The sequence below is a fragment of the Bison bison genome, unplaced genomic scaffold (genome assembly GCF_000754665.1).
Source record: "Bison bison bison isolate TAMUID 2011002044 unplaced genomic scaffold, Bison_UMD1.0 scf7180017864184, whole genome shotgun sequence".
NCBI classification, from domain to species: Eukaryota; Metazoa; Chordata; class Mammalia; order Artiodactyla; family Bovidae; genus Bison; species Bison bison.
In genome coordinates, this window is record NW_011494756.1 from 644862 (window position 1) to 664111 (window position 19250).

General features: G+C 45.0%; 1 protein-coding gene across 1 annotated transcript in view; it reads left to right on the forward strand.

Moving 5' to 3' along the window:
• The window catches only part of EFCAB6 (EF-hand calcium binding domain 6), a 255659-nt gene that overhangs the window by 26864 nt on the left and 209545 nt on the right, over window positions 1-19250 (forward strand). The window contains exons 4-5 of the mRNA XM_010843633.1: window positions 3203-3414; window positions 14286-14374. Coding sequence (XP_010841935.1) covers window positions 3203-3414; window positions 14286-14374 — 301 coding nt within the window. The remainder of the gene's footprint in view (window positions 1-3202; window positions 3415-14285; window positions 14375-19250) is intronic.

A 19250-nucleotide genomic window follows, 5' to 3' on the forward strand; every position in this document is an offset into this window, starting at 1 on the left:
GTGTTCTGCTCACAGATCTACAGTTAGGTCCCAGGGATGGCTTGTCTCTGCTCTTTGCACTTCAGTGGGGGAGGTGCCAAGGCGGGGGGCAACTCGACATCTAGGGCTGGAATCTTCTGGAGGCTGGCCCTCTCGAATGGCCAACAGGTGGTGCGGGCTCTTGGCTGGAAGCTCAGCTGGGGCTGTTGGCCAGACACCTCCGCGCGGCCTCTGCGTGGCTCCCTGCCCTCCTCGCGGCGCAGCAACTGGTGTGAGCGTCTTAGGAGGGCCAGGCAGAGGCTGTAGTGCTTTCTTTGTGGCCGTGTCTCAGCAATCACATCGTGCCAGTTCTGCCTTAGCCACGGACTCATGCACATTTTAAGGGGGAGGAGTGTACACCCCAGTTTCTGACGGGAGGAGAGGCAACACGATATCATAAGAGAAGCATGTGTGGTGGGCAGCTTGTGCGGCCATCTCAGACAAAACCACCAACCAACCCCATCCTCCGTATTCCTTTTCTCCTGGCTCACCCAGCCACCCACACGAACTTTGTCCTCGTCCCCTGCTCACCCAGCACATCACATCAGAGTGTTCTGTGGACCTCCTCTATATTAACCGCTCTTTTATTCACCCCTGCGTTGCACCCACTGACCATCACAGTAGTGTAGACCTCCCTTGAGACTCATCTGAGCTGGCCGTAATCACCCAGCACGTCTTCCACCACCCCTCTCCTCCCCCTTCTGTTTCTCTCCCATGTGATACCAGAGTGAAGTTTAAGAATGAAAGAGGGCTTCCCTGGTGGTCCAGTGGCTAAGACTCTGCACTCCCATTGCATGGGGCCCGGGTCCGATCCCTGGTCAGGGACCTAGATCCTAAATGCTGCAACTAAGAATTCTCATGCTGCAAGTAAAGGTCCCACGTCCCACAACAAAGATGGGAGAACCCTCGTGCTGCACCTAACACCTGGCTTAGCCGAGTAAATCAATATTTGAGAATGAAGATTGGGCCGTGTCACCCTCTCAGTGACAGTCCTGCTGTGGCATCTCACAGCCAGAGCGCAAGGCCAGAGGACAGGGCCGCCTGCCTTGGCTCCTTCTGACTTTCCCAGTCTCCTCTCCTGGCCGAGGTCTGCTCTGTGCAGCCCTTCCCCTGGCCGTCCTCCGCAGCAGCTGCACTTCCAGCCCCCTATCTTGCTTTCGAGGAACACAGCCTTGCAGTGGAAATGTCACTGTGTCCTCTAAGATTTTCCTGAGACCCTCATCCTGTCACCTCAAACCAGCCATCTATGTTCAGGGTCTCCAGTGTTATCCCTGTTAAATGATCCCCTGCCTGGAGGTCGCTGTGGCTGTTGTGAGCAAGAGGAACCCCCAGCACTGGGCACAGGCCTCGTGTGTGCACAGAGAGCAAGCTTCAGGGAAGGCGGGCACTGGGGTGACGGCCTGTGAAGCCCCTGGAAGGACGGAGTGGTCCCTGGATCCTGCCACATTGCTCCTCCTGAGCTGAGGGCACCTGGGAGCTCTTCACGGCAGTGGGGGTGCTGGTAGGTCCTCTGTTACTGCCTCAAACAGAAGGCAGCTCAGTCACCCTGCAGCTGTGAGCAGGCCCCTCGCTGCCTCTGGGAAGGTCCATGCTGGCACTCCGAATCTGTTGATATCATCTGGCCCAGGTCACCCCAAGGCTAAAGCCATTGTGTCCACGTGCCAGAAAGGTTCCACTGCTTGATGAGAAATTCTCGTTTCAAGGGAAATATCGAGTCACTCTCTCCAAGCCCCTGCTTGTGAATGATTTGACGAAAAATGCAGCAACGTTCAAGACATTTCACATGACCGGAGTTTACTGCGTAAAACAGAGGTACTAAATGGACTGTGGTCACCAAGATGAAAAGTGAATACAATGGTCTGAAGATTTATGTGATGCTGGAGAGGATGTGGAGAAAAGGGAACCTTCCTGCACTGTCAGTGGGATGTAAATCGGTGCAGCCACTGTGGAAAACGGTATGGAGGTTCCTCAGAAAACTGAAAGTGGGAGTTACCGTGTGATTCAGCAGTCCTACTCCTGGGCACATATCCGGACAAAACTGTAATTCCAGAATTATTCATGCACCCCAGTGTTCATAGTAGCGCTATTCACAATAGCCAAGACATGGAAAAGACGTAAGCAACCTACATTTTATAGATACAGTGAGTGAGTGAGTGAAGTCGCTCAGCCGCGTCCGACTCGCTGTGGCCCCATGGACTGGAGCCTGCCACGCTCCTCCAACCGGGGGACTCTCCAGGCAAGAGTACTGGAGTGGGTTGCCATTTCCTTCTCCAGGAGATCTTCCCAACCCAGGGGTTGAAACCGGGTCCCCTGCATTGTAGGCAGACACTTTACCATCTGAGCCACCAGGGAAATCCTATATATATATAAAATATATATATAGTCCTATATATATAAATATAAATATATATATATGGAGTGCTACTCAGCCGTCAAAAGGAATGAAATAATTCCATCTGCAGCAACATGGATACAGCTAGAGATTTTCATACTAAGTGAAGTAAGTCAGAGAAAGACAAATATGTACCACTTATACATGGAATCTAAAACATAACACAGTGAACCCATCTATGAAACAAACAGAATTATGGACACAGAGAGCAAACTGATGGTTGCCGAGGGGTGGAGGTTGGGGGGGTGGAGAGGGAGGTTGGGGTTTGCAGATGCAAACAACATCAGGTCCTGCTGTGTGGCACAGGGAGCTATATTCCATATCCTATGACACGGTAATGGAGGGGAATAAAAAAAAGAATGTGTGTGCATGTGAGTATATAACTGAATCCCTTTGCTGTACAGCAGTAATTAACCTAATACTTTAAATCAACTAATGCTTCGATAAAAAATAAATTTGAAAGAAAAAGCTTTATTTGCGATGACATTAATTCTTAACTAGGTTTTAACTCCAATATCCAGTGACATAGGTCCTTTCTAGGGAAGAATCTTTGCCTTTTTCTTTCTTTCTAATGTGACTGCTATTGTCTATATTGATTGAAGTGTAAATTTCAGAGGTGAAGACAATGACTGCAGATTTGCCATTGCGGGTCATCTGCTTATAAACCTAGATATGGTAGAAGAAACACTGTTTTAGAAGTCTGCTGGGTCCTAGTACGCAGTGAAGTAGTTTTCATCATCGTAGCCTTAAGCACGTCCAGTAAATAGCTCTCTCTCTCTCTCTCTCTCACAGCCACAACTGTTGCAAATCCAATACTGTCGTCCTTAGATGTTAAACGGATTTTATTTCAAAAAATTACCGAGAAAGGAGATGAGTTGAAGAGAGCCTTTCACCTGCTTGACACTGCTAACAACATGACGGTGACCAAGAGTGAACTGCGGAGGGTCATCACAACCTTCCTGCTGCCTCTCACGAGAGAACAGTTTCAGGATGTTCTGGCTCAGGTATCAGGCGAAGGAGACTTGGAAGCACCCAGTATGCGGTGGGGAGATGCAGGAGAGGACGGGGCACATGACCTAGCCTGGCTTTCCCCGCGCTGTCCCACATAGAGTTTCACTTGTCACAGTTGAGTGAAGTCCTGGCAGGTTTGGGCACCACCGTGTGCTTGGGTCATATTTTGCACGTAGCACTATTATAGCCATTCTCTTTTATTTTTTTTTTTTAAGACTTCCATATACACAATATTTGGGGGACTTCCGTGATGGTCCAGTGGCTAAGACTCTATGCTCCCAATGCAGGGGGCCAGGTTCGATCACTGGTCAGGGAAACAGATCCCCCCACCCCACCCCGCATGTCACAACTGAGTTCACAAGTGTAACTAAAAATGACCCCATGGGTGGCAGTGAAGCTCTGTTCATTTAAAAAAATATTTTTCCTGTCTGTTTTGCAGATTACATAATATCCATTGATCTGTCTTCAAATTCACTGACTCTTTCTTAGCATCTCCATTCTGTTATTAAGTCTATTCAGTGAACTTTTAACTTTAGACATTGTATTTTTCAGTTCTAGAATTTCCATTTGGTTCTTTTCTATAACTGCTATTTATCTGCTTAGATTTATTGATTTTCTTTCAATTATGAACATATTTCTTGTAACTCATTGAGCATATTTTAAATAGCTGCTTTAAAGTCCTTGTCTGGTAATTCTCATCTCGGGGTTGGCCTGTTTTGATTTTTTTTTTTTCTTGAGAAGGGTCACATTACTCTGGTCCTTCATTTAAAAAAATCTTTTTTTATTTTTTAAATTATTGAAGCACAATAGCACATTTAATGGAGATTTGGAACATACAGAACAAAGTTACATATAGTTCTACTATATATTACAATTATTTTTTCAGTAGATAAGTTAAAAATTTTAGTTGGAGTTTCAATATCAAGCTCTTAAAAATTAATATAATGAATAGACAGAAAAGTACGAGGGGATAGTAGACCTGAAAAGCACTATGAACCAATTCAACATAATTGAGATGTATACAGTTTTCACACAACAGCAAGACACAAATTCTATTCAAGTTCCCATAAACTATATACCAGGGACATAAAACAAGGTGCAAGAATTTCATGGTCTAAAGGTTTGAAATCATAGTGTCCTCTTATCACTGTGGAATTATGTTAGAAATCAGTATCAAAAGATATTTGAAAATAACCCACATATTTTCAAGGGCAATGTATCCTTTACCAAAAGATCTTTGACTTAGGCATTGAAAGGCTCAATAAAGTTAAAAGACTGAAAAAATACAGAGGGTGATTGCAGAGAAGAAAGCATTTAAATGAGAAATTCATACCAAAATGATAAATTAATATCAAAGATACTTTAAAAACCCCCATGTATTTGGAAATTAAATGTCCACTTTTAAATGATGGGTATATCTAAGAGGCCATAACATGGAAAATTAGAAAATAATTGTAACTAAAAATGAAAAGAGAATTTATCAGAATTTGTTGCATGCAGCTGAAGCTGCTCAATGCGACTAAATGCAATGTGGAGTCTTGAATTAGGTATGAAAACAAATAGTTGGTCCTTCACTGTTGAGTGTATTTGAATTATATCCCAGACTAATGGTTTTCAATAGAAACATAATGTGAAGCACATATGTAATTTAAAATGTTCTGGTAGCTACATTACAAAGAAAAAAAGAAATAAGTGGAATTAGTTTTAATAATATTTTTGTTTGACCAAAATGTCTCATTTCCACATGTCATCACTATTCAAAATCGGTGGTAAAACATTTTCCATTCTTTTCTGTGTACCAAGTCTACAAGGCCTGGTGTGTACTTAGAGCAGACCCCAGTTCAGACACCACATTTCCATTAGAAATACTTTATCTGTATCTTATTATTGTTGTTCAGTCGCTCAGTCGTGTCTGACTGTGACTTCCTGAACTACAGCACGCCACACTTCCCTATGCATTACCATCTACTGGGGTTTCCTCGAACTCTTGTCCATTGAGTTAGTGATGTCGTCCAACCATCTCATCCTCTGTTGCTCGCTTCTCTTCTTGCCCTCAATCTTCCCAGCATCAGGGTCTTTTCCAATGAGTCAGCTCTTTGCATTAGGTGGCCAAAGTATTGGAGCTTCAGCATCAGTCCTTCCAATGAATATTCAGGGTTGATATCCTTTAGGATTGACTAGTTTGATTTTCTTGCAGTCCAAAGGACTCTCAAGAGTCTTCTCTAGCACCACTGTTCGAAATTCTTTGATGCTCAGCCTTCTTTATGGACCAACTCTCACATCCATACATGACTACTGGAAAGACCATAGCTTTGACTATACAGACCTTCGTCGGCAAAGTGATGTCTCTACCTTTTTTTTTTTTAACCTGTATTGAGATTTCATAAAATTTGCAGTTGAAATACTAATTTCACGTAGTTATTCCAAACATAAGAATTTTCCAAAAACGAGCTTACTTTTAGAATTTAAATTAATTAACATTAAAGGTAACCGCTCGTTTCCTCAATTGCCCTGGCCGTGATCCACGTGCTTTGGAGTCGCATGTGGCTCTGGCTGTTGATTACACAGCGTGGTACCCTGGAGACACTGGATTCTGTTATACTGACTCCTTCAACTGTCAATGCCTTTACTTTGGCACGGCAGTCAGCTTCCAAATTCTTTCTTGCCTGCAGCGGGCAGTCATTCATATCTTGGTTCAGCTCTTTTGTCTTTTTTAAAAAGATTTTATTTATTTTTAATTGGAGTATGGTTTCTTTATATTATGTTGGTTTTGCCATACATTAACATGAGTCAGTCATAGGTACACATATGTCCCCTCCCTCTTGAGCCTCCCTCCCACCCTGCACCCCGTCCCACCCTTCTAGGCTGTCACAGAGTGCTGGGTCGGGCCCCGTTTGTTATACAGCAGCTCTCCATTAGCTGTCCGTTTCACGTACGGTGGTGTATGTCCCCACGCTACTCTCTCCATTCGTCCCACCCTCTCCTTTCCCCACTGTATCCGCAAGTCTGTTCTGTGTGTCCGCGTCTCCATTCCGGCCCTGCAGATAGGTTCATCAGTACGTCCTTCTAGATTCCATATATATGTGTTAATATACAATATTTGTTTTTCTCTTTCTGACTTACTTCACTCCGTGTAATCGGCTCTAGGTTCATCCACCTCATTAAAACTGATTCAAATGCATTCCTTTTTATGGCCAAGTAATATTCCGTTGTGTACATGTACTCCAACTTCTGTCTCCGTTCATCTGCTGATGGACATCTAGGCCGCTTCCGTGTCCTAGCTGTCGTAAATAGTGCTGCAGTAAACACGGGGGCACGTGTGTCTTTTTCAATGATTTCCTCAGGGTCTGTGCCCAGTAGTAGGGTTGTCGGGTCATGTGGTAGTTTCATCCCTAGTTTTTTAAGGACTCTCCATACTGTTCTCCGGAGGGGCTGTATCAATTTTCACTCCCACCTCTTTTGTCTTTAGCTGGGACTCTTCACATGTGACCTGCACACGCATGGTTCAGGCGTCAGCTGGAATGTGGACAGGGTGTGCATACAGAAGGTGGGGCTCCTCCTCTCTCTCTCTCCTGTCTCAGATCCCCCTCACATTGCTAATGGCTGTGGTTGCTTTGGGTTCAGTGTGTTGGTTCTTCAGGCCAGAAAGACAGTCGGGTTTTGGTGGGGGTGGGTGGGCGCAGATGTAGCTGCTTCGTGCTGGCCACTGACTGTGGCCACTCAGGTTCAAAGCCATTAAGAACCGGAAACTCTGTACTTGTCCTTTCTTCTGAAGTTTTAAAGGTTTTTCCTCCAACACCTGCCTGCTTTCTTTCACTCTCCTGAGCCTTTAGATAGTTCTTTTTTTGTATTTTGACAGAGTCTACAGAGGACTGTGGGAGGTTAGTCTGTTCAGAGCTTTCTCTGCCACAACTTCTGCTACTTTGTTTTAAAAAAGCAGTCCCAGAGTTAGGGACCAGTTGGAAGTATACTGCAAAGAACAATTGTTTTTCCTAAGCCATTTAGAAGGAAGCTGCTTCATTACCTCAAGTATCTCAGTGTTCAGTTCAGTTCAGTTCAGTCGCTCAGTCGTGTCCGACTCTGTGTGACCCCATGGACTGCAGCACGCCAGGCCTCCCTGTCCATCACCAACTCCCGGAGTCTACCCAAACCCATGTCCATCAAGTTGGTGATGCCATCCAATCATTTCATCCTCTGTCGTCCCCTTCTCCTCCTGCCTTCAATCTTTCCCAGCATCAGGGTGTTTTCCAATGAGTCACCTCTTCACATCAGGTGGCCAAAGTATTGGAGTTTCAGCTTCAACAGCAATCCTAATGAACTCTCAAGACTGATGTCCTTTCGGATGGACTGGTTGGATCTCCTTGCATGTTTCCTTAAAACCAGCCCTGTTCTGTACTCCCACAATGCAACCATAATGGTAAAGACAGTAACGTCAAGTCACAACGACTGCCTCAGCCCCGGACCCAGGTCACAGTTGTGCAGCGCATCTGGCAAGTCTCCTTCCATCTGGACGTTTTGCAGTCTGTCCTTAGTTTTGAGGACCGTAACACTTTGAAGATTGCAGACCCGTTATTTTGTAAAGTGTCCCCAACTTGAGTTTGTCAGATGGTAGGTGTTTCCCGATGGCTAGATTGAGGCCTGCATCTTTGGCAGGAATGTCGCAGAAGCCTCACTGTGCTCGCCTCGTGACCTTTTGCTAGGTTGCAGGTGACTTCCGCCTGTCCCATCACTGCTGCTGTTCACTGCGGTCACTCCACTAAGGTGGGAGCTGTCAGATCCCCCTTTCTTTTCCCAGCGGAATGTTCTTTATACTGTGTAATTAATAAGCAGTTTGTAGGAGACATCTTGGAAGCTGTGTAGATGTGTCATTCCTCACCAAGCTTCATATATTCTTTATTGTTTATATATTTTCAGGGACTTGAGATTTCCTGTTTTAATAAGTGGGTTATGATCCATTGCTTTCATTATTTATTTTGATATTTAAATTGTCCCTAATTTAGCCACAAAGGCACCTTCATGCTGGTTTCTGTGTCCTTTTGACGTGTCCCTAGCATTTTTGGAACACTTTCTGACTTCCTGATGCAAGATATTACAAGCTCACCTGTACTTTCCATGCTCAGTCCTGGAATCATCTGTCTCTCCAAAGAGCGCTGGTTCTTTTTAATGCAAACAGGCATCCGGAATCTGGGATCTAGGCAGCAGGGCTGCTCATTGCTCCTGGATGCTACTGCTCCGGGCCCTCTAAGTGGGCAGAGCTCCAGGGGCCTGTTCCATATGCACATCCCTATACACACATGTGCGTGCGTGTGTGCTCAGTCACTCAGTCAGGCCCGACTCTGTGACCCCAGAGATTGCAGCCGCCAGTCTCCCCCATCCGTGGGACAGATCAGGCGAGCGCACTGGAGTGGGTTGCCATTTCCTCCTCCAGGGGATCTTCCCAACCCAGGACTGAACCCGCTTGTTTCACTTATTTGAATGTGCTGGCATGTGACTCATCACCCATCTCCCATCTCCAGCGCCCACACACCCAGGTGGATGCCCTCTGCCCGCCGTGTGGGTGCGCTCCCTGGCTCTGGACCAGGCTCCCTGACATGGCAGACACCACGTGTCTCTGCCCCGTCTAATGACTGCAGGACTGAATTGTGAGGGGCAGACAGGGAAGAAGGGAAGGGGGAGGAAGGTGAAGAGCTTTCCTCCTCTTCTTTTAAAAAATGTTTCCCCTTTATTCGCTTCCAGAATCTCAGAAATAATATATATTGATTCTTTCACCTTTCACTGTTTATTATATCCACATTTTAAATAAGAGCTTTACTGAGATACGATTCACATATCATAAAATTCAGCACTTAACAGTGGACGGGTCTGTGGGGTTTTTCCAGTGATTTCATTTGTTGATTATTCTGGCTGTGCTGGTCTTCGCTGCTGCACAGGCTCTTCTCTGACTGTGGGGAGCAGGGGCCACTCCCTAGTTGCGGTGCGTGGGCTTCTCACTGTGGCGGCTTCTCTTGTTTCAGAGCACGGGCTTTCGGGCACTCGGACTTCAGGAGCTGTGGCTGTGGGCTCAGTGGCTGCAGTTCCCAGGCTCGAGAGCACAGGTTCAGTAGTCGTGTTGCATGGGCTTAGCTGCTGTGAGGCTTGTGGAATCTTCCTGGACCAGGGATTGAACCGGTGACTCCTGTGCTGGCAGGCAGATTCCTTCCCACTGAGCCACCAGGGAAACCCCTGAGGTTTTTAATATATTCACAGAGTGATTCACAATCACCACTATCTAATTCCGGAACATTTCATCATCCCTAAAAGAAACTTTTGTATTCCTTGGCAGTTACTCTGCACTCCCCCTTCCCCTAATCCCTGACAACCACTAATCTACTCTGTGTCTTAATAGATTGTGTAGTCTGGCTATTTCATAAAAAGGAATAATGTAGTGTATGATCTTTGGTGTGTGGCTTCTTTTACTCAGCATAATGTTTAGTTCTGCTGAACATCCATGCTGCAGCATGAATTGGTACTTCGCTCCTCGCTATGACTGAATGGTGCTCCGCTGCATGGAGACGACGCAGCCTCTGTAGCGTCAGGTGATGGGCCTTTGGGTTGTCTCCACGTTTTGGCTTCTGTGAACAGCGCTGCTGGGACTTCCACGTACAAGTTTTTATGTGGACATATGTTTTCACTTCTCTTGGGTACGTACCTAGGAGTGGAAGTGCTGTGTCGTGTGGTAATGTTCTCTTGCTTTTAAAGAACATTTGTCCTCACAAACATCGCATCCGTTTCATCACAAGCTTGATTGAACTGATCTTTTCTTTATACCAAATGGAAAGTGAAAATATTATTTCCTGCTAATGTCTCCCTATATTCATGATCTAATGTTAATTTAAAATTTTGACAGCCTCCCAAGCTAATCAGCTATGCAGGAAGAGGAACAGCACAGAAAATGTGAAATGTGGATCCGTTTTTTTAAAAGCGACATCTGTTTTAAAAAGAAGTCACTGAGAACTGTAGAACTTCAGAGCCTTTACATAACAGGTTCACGTGGTCTGTCTTACTATCAGCGTGTGTTTCTAGAACCTTGAGCTCTCGTGACCCATGCATAAACCCAGGAGACCGGAGTGCAGTGCCTTCACAGGAGGCCGGGTTCACTGGGAAAGCAGGGCAGAGCTTGTCTCCCTAATCCCTGGACTTCACAGGGTGTGTGACCTTTCTAGGTCTTTTAATGACTAATCCACGTGGTGATACCCAACTTTCTTTTTCAATGGTCAATATAAGCCTAACTGGCAATGTATAAAACTGGTAAAATAGTTCATGGAAATCTTAAAAATTAGAAAAGAGGGGGCTTCCCTGGTGGCTCAGTGGTAAAGAATCCACCTGCCAATGCAGGAGACACGGGTTCAATCCCTGATCTGGGAAGATCCCGCATGCCGTGGAGCATCTAAGCCCGTGCACAACTGCTGAGCCTGTGCTCCAGAGCCCGGGAGCCGCAACTACTGAAGCCCTCTCACCCTAGAGCCTGTGCTCCACAACAACAGAAGCCACTTCCATGAGAAGCCTGCTCACCACAACTCGAGAGGAGCCCCCGCTGCCTACAACTAGAGAGAAGCCCGCCCAGCTGTGAAGACCCAGTACAGCCAGAGATAAAGTAAATAAAAATTTACAAAATGCATTAAAAATTAGAAGAGAATTTCCCAGTTTTAGTGAATTTATTTTAGCTGTAATTTTATCTTAAGAACCGTGTCAAGAGTGTTTGAATGTCAGGGTGATGATAGACGAGGCATTGTTTGTTAGCCACCCTGTTCCTTAGTTTCATTAATAGTGATACGAATTTTTTTTAAATGTGTCTCAGTCTCTGAATATCAATATAAGTTGAACATTTTAAAAGAAGTTGCACCGGTTACTAGATGCCAGAGAAGGAAAGCAAAGTTCTATTCAGGTCTTGGTGGTTGTCCCAAGGAAAGAGAAGCCTTGGAAGGTTCTGATCAACACACTGGACGTGCATTCACAAACTGTGCTTCGCCAGCTGCAGTCTAAGGATTTGCTTCCAGTGATTCATCAGTGGACGGTTTTGAGTCTCAAGACATTTTTGCCAGAATCGCAAATCCTGGAGAAGTGAATCCTTAGTCCAGCCTTTCCTTTTAGACTGGATCCTTGAGCTTAGTTTGGAAACTAGGCATTGCAAAAATGTATCTGCCACCTTAGAATTTGCATCAGATCACAGGTAGTACTTGTGTTCTTGCCTGGAGAATTCCATGGACAGAGGAGCCTAGTAGGCTGCAGCCCATGGGGTCACAGAGTTGGGACACGACTGAGCGACTTACACTTCACTTTACAAGTAGCACTAATTTTCCCAGGTGGTGCTAGTGGTAAAGAACCCACCTGCCAGTGAGACAGAAGGGAGGGGGTTCAACCCTTGGGTCGGGAAGATCCCCTGGAAGAGGAGGGCAGGGCAACCCACTGCAGTACTCTTGCCTGGAGAATCCCCATGGACAGGGGAGCCTGGCGGGCTACAGTCCCTGGGGTTGGAAAGAATTGGACATGACTGAAACACCTTGGCACGCACGCACAAGTAGCAACATGAAATGTGACAAAAACCTCAACGGTTGATGGGCTTTTTTTTTTTTTTTTTTTCCCATACGGTGGTTAGTGTAGTGAAATGAGCTTGGGCTCTGGAGTCACAGATTTCTGTGCTGTGCGGGGAGGTCATTCCTCTGCTCTGTGAAATGTGGAAGGTTTCAGCTTCCTCAGAAGGTGGTCTGGGGCTGGATGAGTTAGAACCAAGAGCAGTGTCTGTGCCCGTTTACGAAGTATGAGCCCCTTCACCGTCAGCTTCCTCCCTTCCACATTAACGCTTATCACTGCTGAGACCAGGGGGCATCCAGTCTGGGAAACTGCACGTTTAATCTGTCCTTGCCCTTCTTCTGTGGGACTTGGGAACCTCTGAGGTGCCTACCCAAGTTGTATCTGCTGAAAACCACCCTGTCAGAAGTCAGAGTCCTGGTGTCCTTTCCAGGAAAAGGCTTTGCAGAGGCCCACCCTGTGAGCCACTCTCCCCACAGTCCCATGTCCTAGTTATACATGTTTTAAACAGTAAAGGGAAACGTGTCCTTTGGGGAAGACCGAGATAACTGTGCTAGGCTTTGAGGCTGGAATTTTAAGGGCTAAGTAAATATCAAACTTGGTTGTATGGGCTCAGGAGCCGTTCAGCTGTATGGGAGATTGTACTTGTGTATTTGCATGAAGCTTAAAATATATATTTATATTGATTGTGTGTTTATTTTAATTTTAGTTTCACATGCTTTCTGGGGAAATAATTTTTTCACTTTTTTTAAAAAATTGGCTTTTTATTTAAAAGTAATTTCAAGCCTCCAGCAAGTTTGTAAAGGAAAGTATGGTACAAATAATGGCCGTTTACCCTTGCCCAGATTTTTCAACTGTGAACATTTAACCTCATTCGCTTCTCCTGTAATTTTTCACTCCCTCTGTGCACATATGCAAACTATATATATTTGAAATACACAAATAATGTATGTAATTTTTTCTGAACCATTTAAGTGGAAATTGCTTATACTAACGGTGCTTTCTTTGTTTTTTGGCTGTGCTGGGTCCTCATTGCTACGCACGGGCTTTCTCTCGTGGCAGCGAGCAGGGGCCACTCTTCGTTGCGGTGTGAGAGCTTCATAGCGGTGGCTTCTCTTGCTGCGGAGCCCGGGCTCTGGGCTCTGGGCTTCCGTAGTTGTGGCTCTCGGGCTCGAGAGCACAGGCTTCAGCAGTTGTGACACATGAACTTAGATGCCCCACACAACGTGGAATCTTCCTGGCCCAGGGCTCGAACCTGTGTCCCCTGCATTGGCAAGCAGATTCTTAGCCTCTGGACCACGAGGGAAGTCCTATTACTGGTCCTTTACTTCTAAATACTTCAGTGTGTATTTCTTTAAGAATAAGAACTGTTCTCTTACCTAATCATAGCACAGTTATCAACTTTGGTAAACATTGAGGTAGTAATACTTTTATTTACTCTAGAGTCCGTATTAACCCACCTGGCCCAATGATGTCCCTTGTAGAATTTTAGATTTAAAAATGACTTTTTTCTACCTTAAAAGCATATGACTGTATAGAAAGGGTACATGATACTCAGAGGATAAATTGTGCTGTGGCCTCAGACTCTTGGGAAATATATATATATTTATACACACACACATATATATAAATACATATGTAAAATATATTAGAATATATTTCTACTACTGTTAGTTTATCTTTTTAAAAAACATTTATTTATTTGGCTGAGCTGGGTCTTAGTTGAGGCATGTGGGATCTAGTTCCCTGACCAGGGATGGAACCTAAGCCCTCTGCACTGGGAGCGAGGAGTCTTAGCCACTGGACCACCAGGGAGGGCCCTACTTTACCCTTTAGAAAGACCTGTTGTTGCTGTTCAGTCGCTTAGCTGTGTCTGACTCTCTGTGACCCCGTGGACTGCAGCACTCCAGGCTTCCCCGTCCTTCACTGTCTCTCCGAGTTTGCTCAGACTCGTGTCCATCGAGTCAGTGAGGCCATCCAACCATCTCATCCTCTGTCGTCCCCTTCTGCTCCTGCCCTCAGTCTTTCCCGGTTAGATGGACCTAGATTTTAGCTAATTCTGTAGAGGGCTTGGTGGCTTTGGTTGGGTGCAGACTGGCATTCTGGTGTGTCTGCTGCTCGTGCTTGGTTTGCTGATGGTGCCTGTCGACTCAGGCGCCTGGACCGAGTAGCTGTAAGCGTCCTGGAGCGCCCGCCCTGCTCTGAGTGCCCTGCCCGTGTCTTGAAGCCTGCTGTGCTGTCCACAGCTTGGCCCTGAACTCACTAACGAGCTGCCACTCTTCTTGTTTGGGTGTAGATCCCCCTCACCAGTTCTGGGGCTGTTCCGTACCTTGTATTCCTGTCCAGATTTGGAGGAATTGACCTGAATATCAATGTTATAAAGAGGTAAGTGTTTTTTTTTTTTTTCCTCGTATGAAAATTTAAAACTTGAAGTGATGCGAGATAGGACACAAGCACATTAGAGCTAAACATGTCAACAGATACAATCCTCAGGCAAAAAATTTACTTAGAGAAGATTCTGATGTCTAAATGGTATATGTTTCAGGATAAGAGAAATAATATTGTATTCAAAGTGGAGACACAGCAAATTAAAACCAGACCAACATGTTTCACAAGTGGTGCTAATGGTAAAGACTCTGCCTGCCAGTGCAGGAGATGCGGGGGAGTCGGGTTTGATCTCTTGGTCTGGAAGACCCCTTGGAGAAGGAAATGGCAGCCCACTCCAGTATTCTTGCCTGGGAAATCTCAGGGACAGAGGAGCCTGGAGGGCTACCGTCCATGGGGTCACAAAGGGTCAGATACAACTGCACACACCCAGCACAACATACTTCATATGCGATGCCTTTCATATTTGGAAATAAGGAATTTAATTTTTTTTTTTTTTTTTGCCACATTGCAAGGCTTGTGGGATCTTAGTTCCCCAGCCAGGGATGGAACATGGGCCCTGGCATTGAAAGCAGCACATCTTAACCCTGGACCACCAGGGAATTACTTGGAAATACGGAATGTAAACTTTGAAGTAAGAGTATTAAGATGCCACATTTTAAATTTGTTTTTTCCATGCATTTTTAGTGTCTTTCATTGGCTAGTGATCATATTTTTGTAGCTATAAATGAAAAAATTTTAGGAGATCTTTGTATGAGGTCCTCATAGCTGTAGCCTGAGCATGGGGCTCATTTCCTTATCTGCAAAACAAGAGTGCTGAAGCCTGAACTTTACTGTCTCTGTCAGCTGTTAAGTTCCTTGATGCTAGTGTACAATGTAGGAAATATTGTTTTATAGTAGAAAAATTATTGACTCAGATTATTCTGACTCTAAATGAGTAAGCTTCATTTTCTCAGGAATTGTGTAAACAATTCTGAGAGAATTAGACTTGGTTCTGAAATATTAGCACATTCTGGTATTGTGACTTTCATGATCGCAGCCATCTTGGATATAGCTGAATTGTGAGAATTAGTGCAGCCGTGCAGAGAGGGAAGGGGGATTGGTGATTACTGGGTACAGTTTCTGTTTTGCGAGGTGAGCAAGTCCCCAGAGATCCCTTGCATAGCAGTATGGATATATTCACATTACTGAAAGTGAAAGTGAAGTGAAAGTGAAAGTCGCTCACTCGTGTCCGACTCTTTGTGACCCCATAGACTATACAGTCCATGGAATACTCCAGGCCAGAATACTGGAGTGGGTAGCCTTTCCCTTCTCCAGGGGATATTCCCAACCCAGGGACTGAAACCAGGTCTCTGGCATTGCAGGCAGATTCTTTACCAGCTGAGCCACAAGGGAAGCCCAAGAATACTGGAATGGGTAGCCTATCCCTTCTCCAGTGGATCTTCCTGACCCAGAAATCAAACTGGGGTCTCCTGCATTGCAGGTAGATTCTTTACCAACTGAGTGAGCTGTACAGTAAAAACGGCTAGGATGGTAACTTGTGTCCTTCCCTGGTGGCTCTGATGGTGAAAGAGTTCATCTGTGATGCAGTAGACCTGGATTCGATCCCTGGGTCAGGAAGATCATCTGGAGAAGGAAATGGCAACCCACTCCAGTGTCCTTGCCTGGAGAATCCCATGGACAGAGGACCCTGGCAGGCCACAGTCCATGGGACCACACAGAGCCAGACATGACTGAGGGACTAACACTTAAAAAAAAAAAAATTCAGTGCAGCAGCTCCACCAAGAATGACAAAGTATTATCTGCTCTGGGATCAGGGACTTGTGATCTGCTGATGCTGTCTGTAAGTGATGAGCTAGGATAACTTCCAGACTCATTCAGAAGAATGACTGGTCATTTCATAGGCATATTCTTACTCTTGACCTAATGAAACCATCCCCATTTGGGGGATAAGTAACATAATTTGAATATTCTTTGCTGAAAAAGCTCAACAGTTGGAAAAAACTAAAAGCAGGAGAGTTCTTTTTTGTTTTTGTTCAATTGTGAAACTTCAGTCTAATAATTTGAGATGAAAAGTATCATACATTACTTTCTTAAACACAACAGACTGAATATTTAAAGTAAATTAGAAAGATATCTGGCTTACTCATGAAGCTAAATTCTCTTTATTGTTTCAGTTCAGTTCAGTCGCTCAGTCGTATCCGAGACTCTTTGCAACCCCATGAACCACAGCACGCCAGGCCTCCCTGTCCATCACCAACTCCCAGAGTCCACCCAAACCCACGTCATTGAGTCGGTGATGCCATCCAACCATGTCATCCTCTGTCGTCCCCTTCTCCTCCTGCCCTCAATCTTTTCCAGCATCAGGGTCTTTTCCAATGAGTCAGCTCTTCGCATCAGGTGGCCAGAGTATTGGAGTTTCAGCTTCAACATCAGTCCTTCCAATGAACACCCAGGACTGATCTCCTTTAGGATGGACTGGTTGGATCTCCTTACAATCCAAGGGATTCTCAAGAGTCTTCTCCAACACCACAGTTCAAAAGCATCGATTCTTCAGCACTCAGCTTTCTTTATAGTCCAACTCTCACATCCATACATGACCACTGGAAAAACCATAGCCTTGACTAGATGGATCTTTGTTGGCAAAGTAATGTCTCTGTTTTTTAATATGCTGTCTAGGTTGGTTATAACTTTCCTACCAAGGAGTAAGCGTCTTTTAATTTCATGGCTGCAGTCACCATCTGCAGTGATTTTGGAGCCCAGAAAAATAAAGTCAGCCACTGTTTCCCCATCTATTTGCCATGAAGTGATGGGACCGGATGCCATGATCTTATTGTTTAAGGCCATGTATTAGAATGAATAGAAAATTCTGTTTCTAGTACTATGGTAGGCTACCTCCATGAACAACACTTCCACTGAAAACAACTAAAATGGTGGATTAAAGGTAAAATATTTTAATGCATTACTGAGCTGGCAAGAAAGGAAGTAATTCTTAGAGGCTAAGCATGCGGTAGGAACTGGAATCTAGAGAAGTTTTGTATAAAGAAGTTTTTGCCACGAAGTATTGGCCAAATCTTGGTGAATTGGTGTTTCAGTTTTGTTGGGTCTTCGGAGTGAAAGGGATAAAAGACAAAGCCTACAGGGTCTATCCAAGGTGGAAAAACCAAAGAGAAGACCAGTACATGGACAGTGGGGACCCCTATACCCTCTTGTAAGGATAATTATCAAAATATAGATCTGCATCACAGAAACCTAGCTATTTCAACACTGGCATTGGGTGAATAGAGGAAAGATTGTAATCACAAGTCAATTTTAATGAAGATCTATACCTAAAATAATGCTACCTGTGTGGTCTGAAAAGTCTCAGGCTAGGAATTTACTTAAAACTGGTCCTGGACTGGGTGTGCCCTTCAAGGGAGGGATACGTCTACAACATAGCCCTTAAAGAAAGCCACAGGTAAAGCGTCACACAGAAAACCTTGACGACACATGAAGAAATGAAGAATGAGGACCGCAAACAAATGGAAATCCTGTCCAGTAGAATCAGATCTCCAGACACTTGCCATGTTGAAACTGTCAGATACAGAATATAAAACCAGTGTTGTAATAGCTTTAAAGAAATGAAAGAATGGATTCAATACATGAATGCAAAACAAGAGGCAACAAAAATAAAGATTTGAAGAAGTACACAGTGGAACTGCTAGCACTGAAAGATAACGCCTGCTGTAGAATAAAGTTTTAGTGGATGGGTGAAAATGGTGGATTCAGCACAGCTGGAAAGAGCATTAGTGGAGTGGAAAGCAGATCTGAAGGTAGAATCCGAAATGCAGCTCAGAAACAGAGATGCAAACACGGAGGACAGGTGTAAGAACATGGGAGGTGGGCAGAGAAGGCCCAGTAATACCTCTTGTTGGGTTTCCAGATATGTGAGAGAAGGAGTAGCACAGGGACTATATTTGAAAAGGTAACGGTTTAGAGTCTCGAGCCAGATAAATAAAAAGGGATGCCTATCTAGACATATCACAGTGAAACTATAGAACATTAAAATCAAAGAGAAAATGTTGAAGGCAGGGAGAAGAAAGATGGGGTTGACTTCAGAGGAGTGACCGTTAGACTGACACAGATGTCTCAACAGTGACAATGAAAGGTGCGAGAGTGTGGGAGGAGCTCTTCAGTGTGCTGAGCTAAAGTATTTGCCTTCCTAGATTTTTTTTAAGGGCTGTATTTGTAAGAATAAGAAGGAGAGCTCTTTCTGTGGGAACCCCTGGCCACCTTTCCTCCTCTTCCCACGGTGTCTGCTCACCACTGGGACCAGACTGTTTGGAAAAGGGAACCACATCTGGTGCCTTTGCCCATGATGTTCAAGGTTACCTTTCAGCTCCATCTCGTAAACTTTCTTCACACTGACTTGCAGAAAGGGAGCCTTTGCATTGGATTATCCTTCCCAGGTGGCTCAGTGGTAAAGAACCTGCCTACCAATGCAGGAGACACAGGAGACTCGGGTTCCATCTCTGAGTCGGGAAGATCCCCTGGGGAAGGCATTGCAACCCACTCCAGTATTCTTGGCTGGAGAATCCCATGGACAGAAGAGCCTGGCGGGCTACAGTCCACGGGATCACAAAGAGTCAGACACGACTGAGCAAGTAACACTCTCACTTTCAAAGGTTCAGACAGCATCTTTGAATTTCTAAAGATTAAAGAGAAGGCAATGGCACCCCACTCCAGTACTCTTGCCTGGAAAATCCTATGGACGGAGGAGCCTGGTGGGCTGCAGTCCATGGGGTCGATAAGAGTTGGACACAACTGAGCGACTTCACTTTCACTTTTCACTTTCATGCATTGGAGAAGGAAATGGCAACCCACTCCAGTGTCTGAA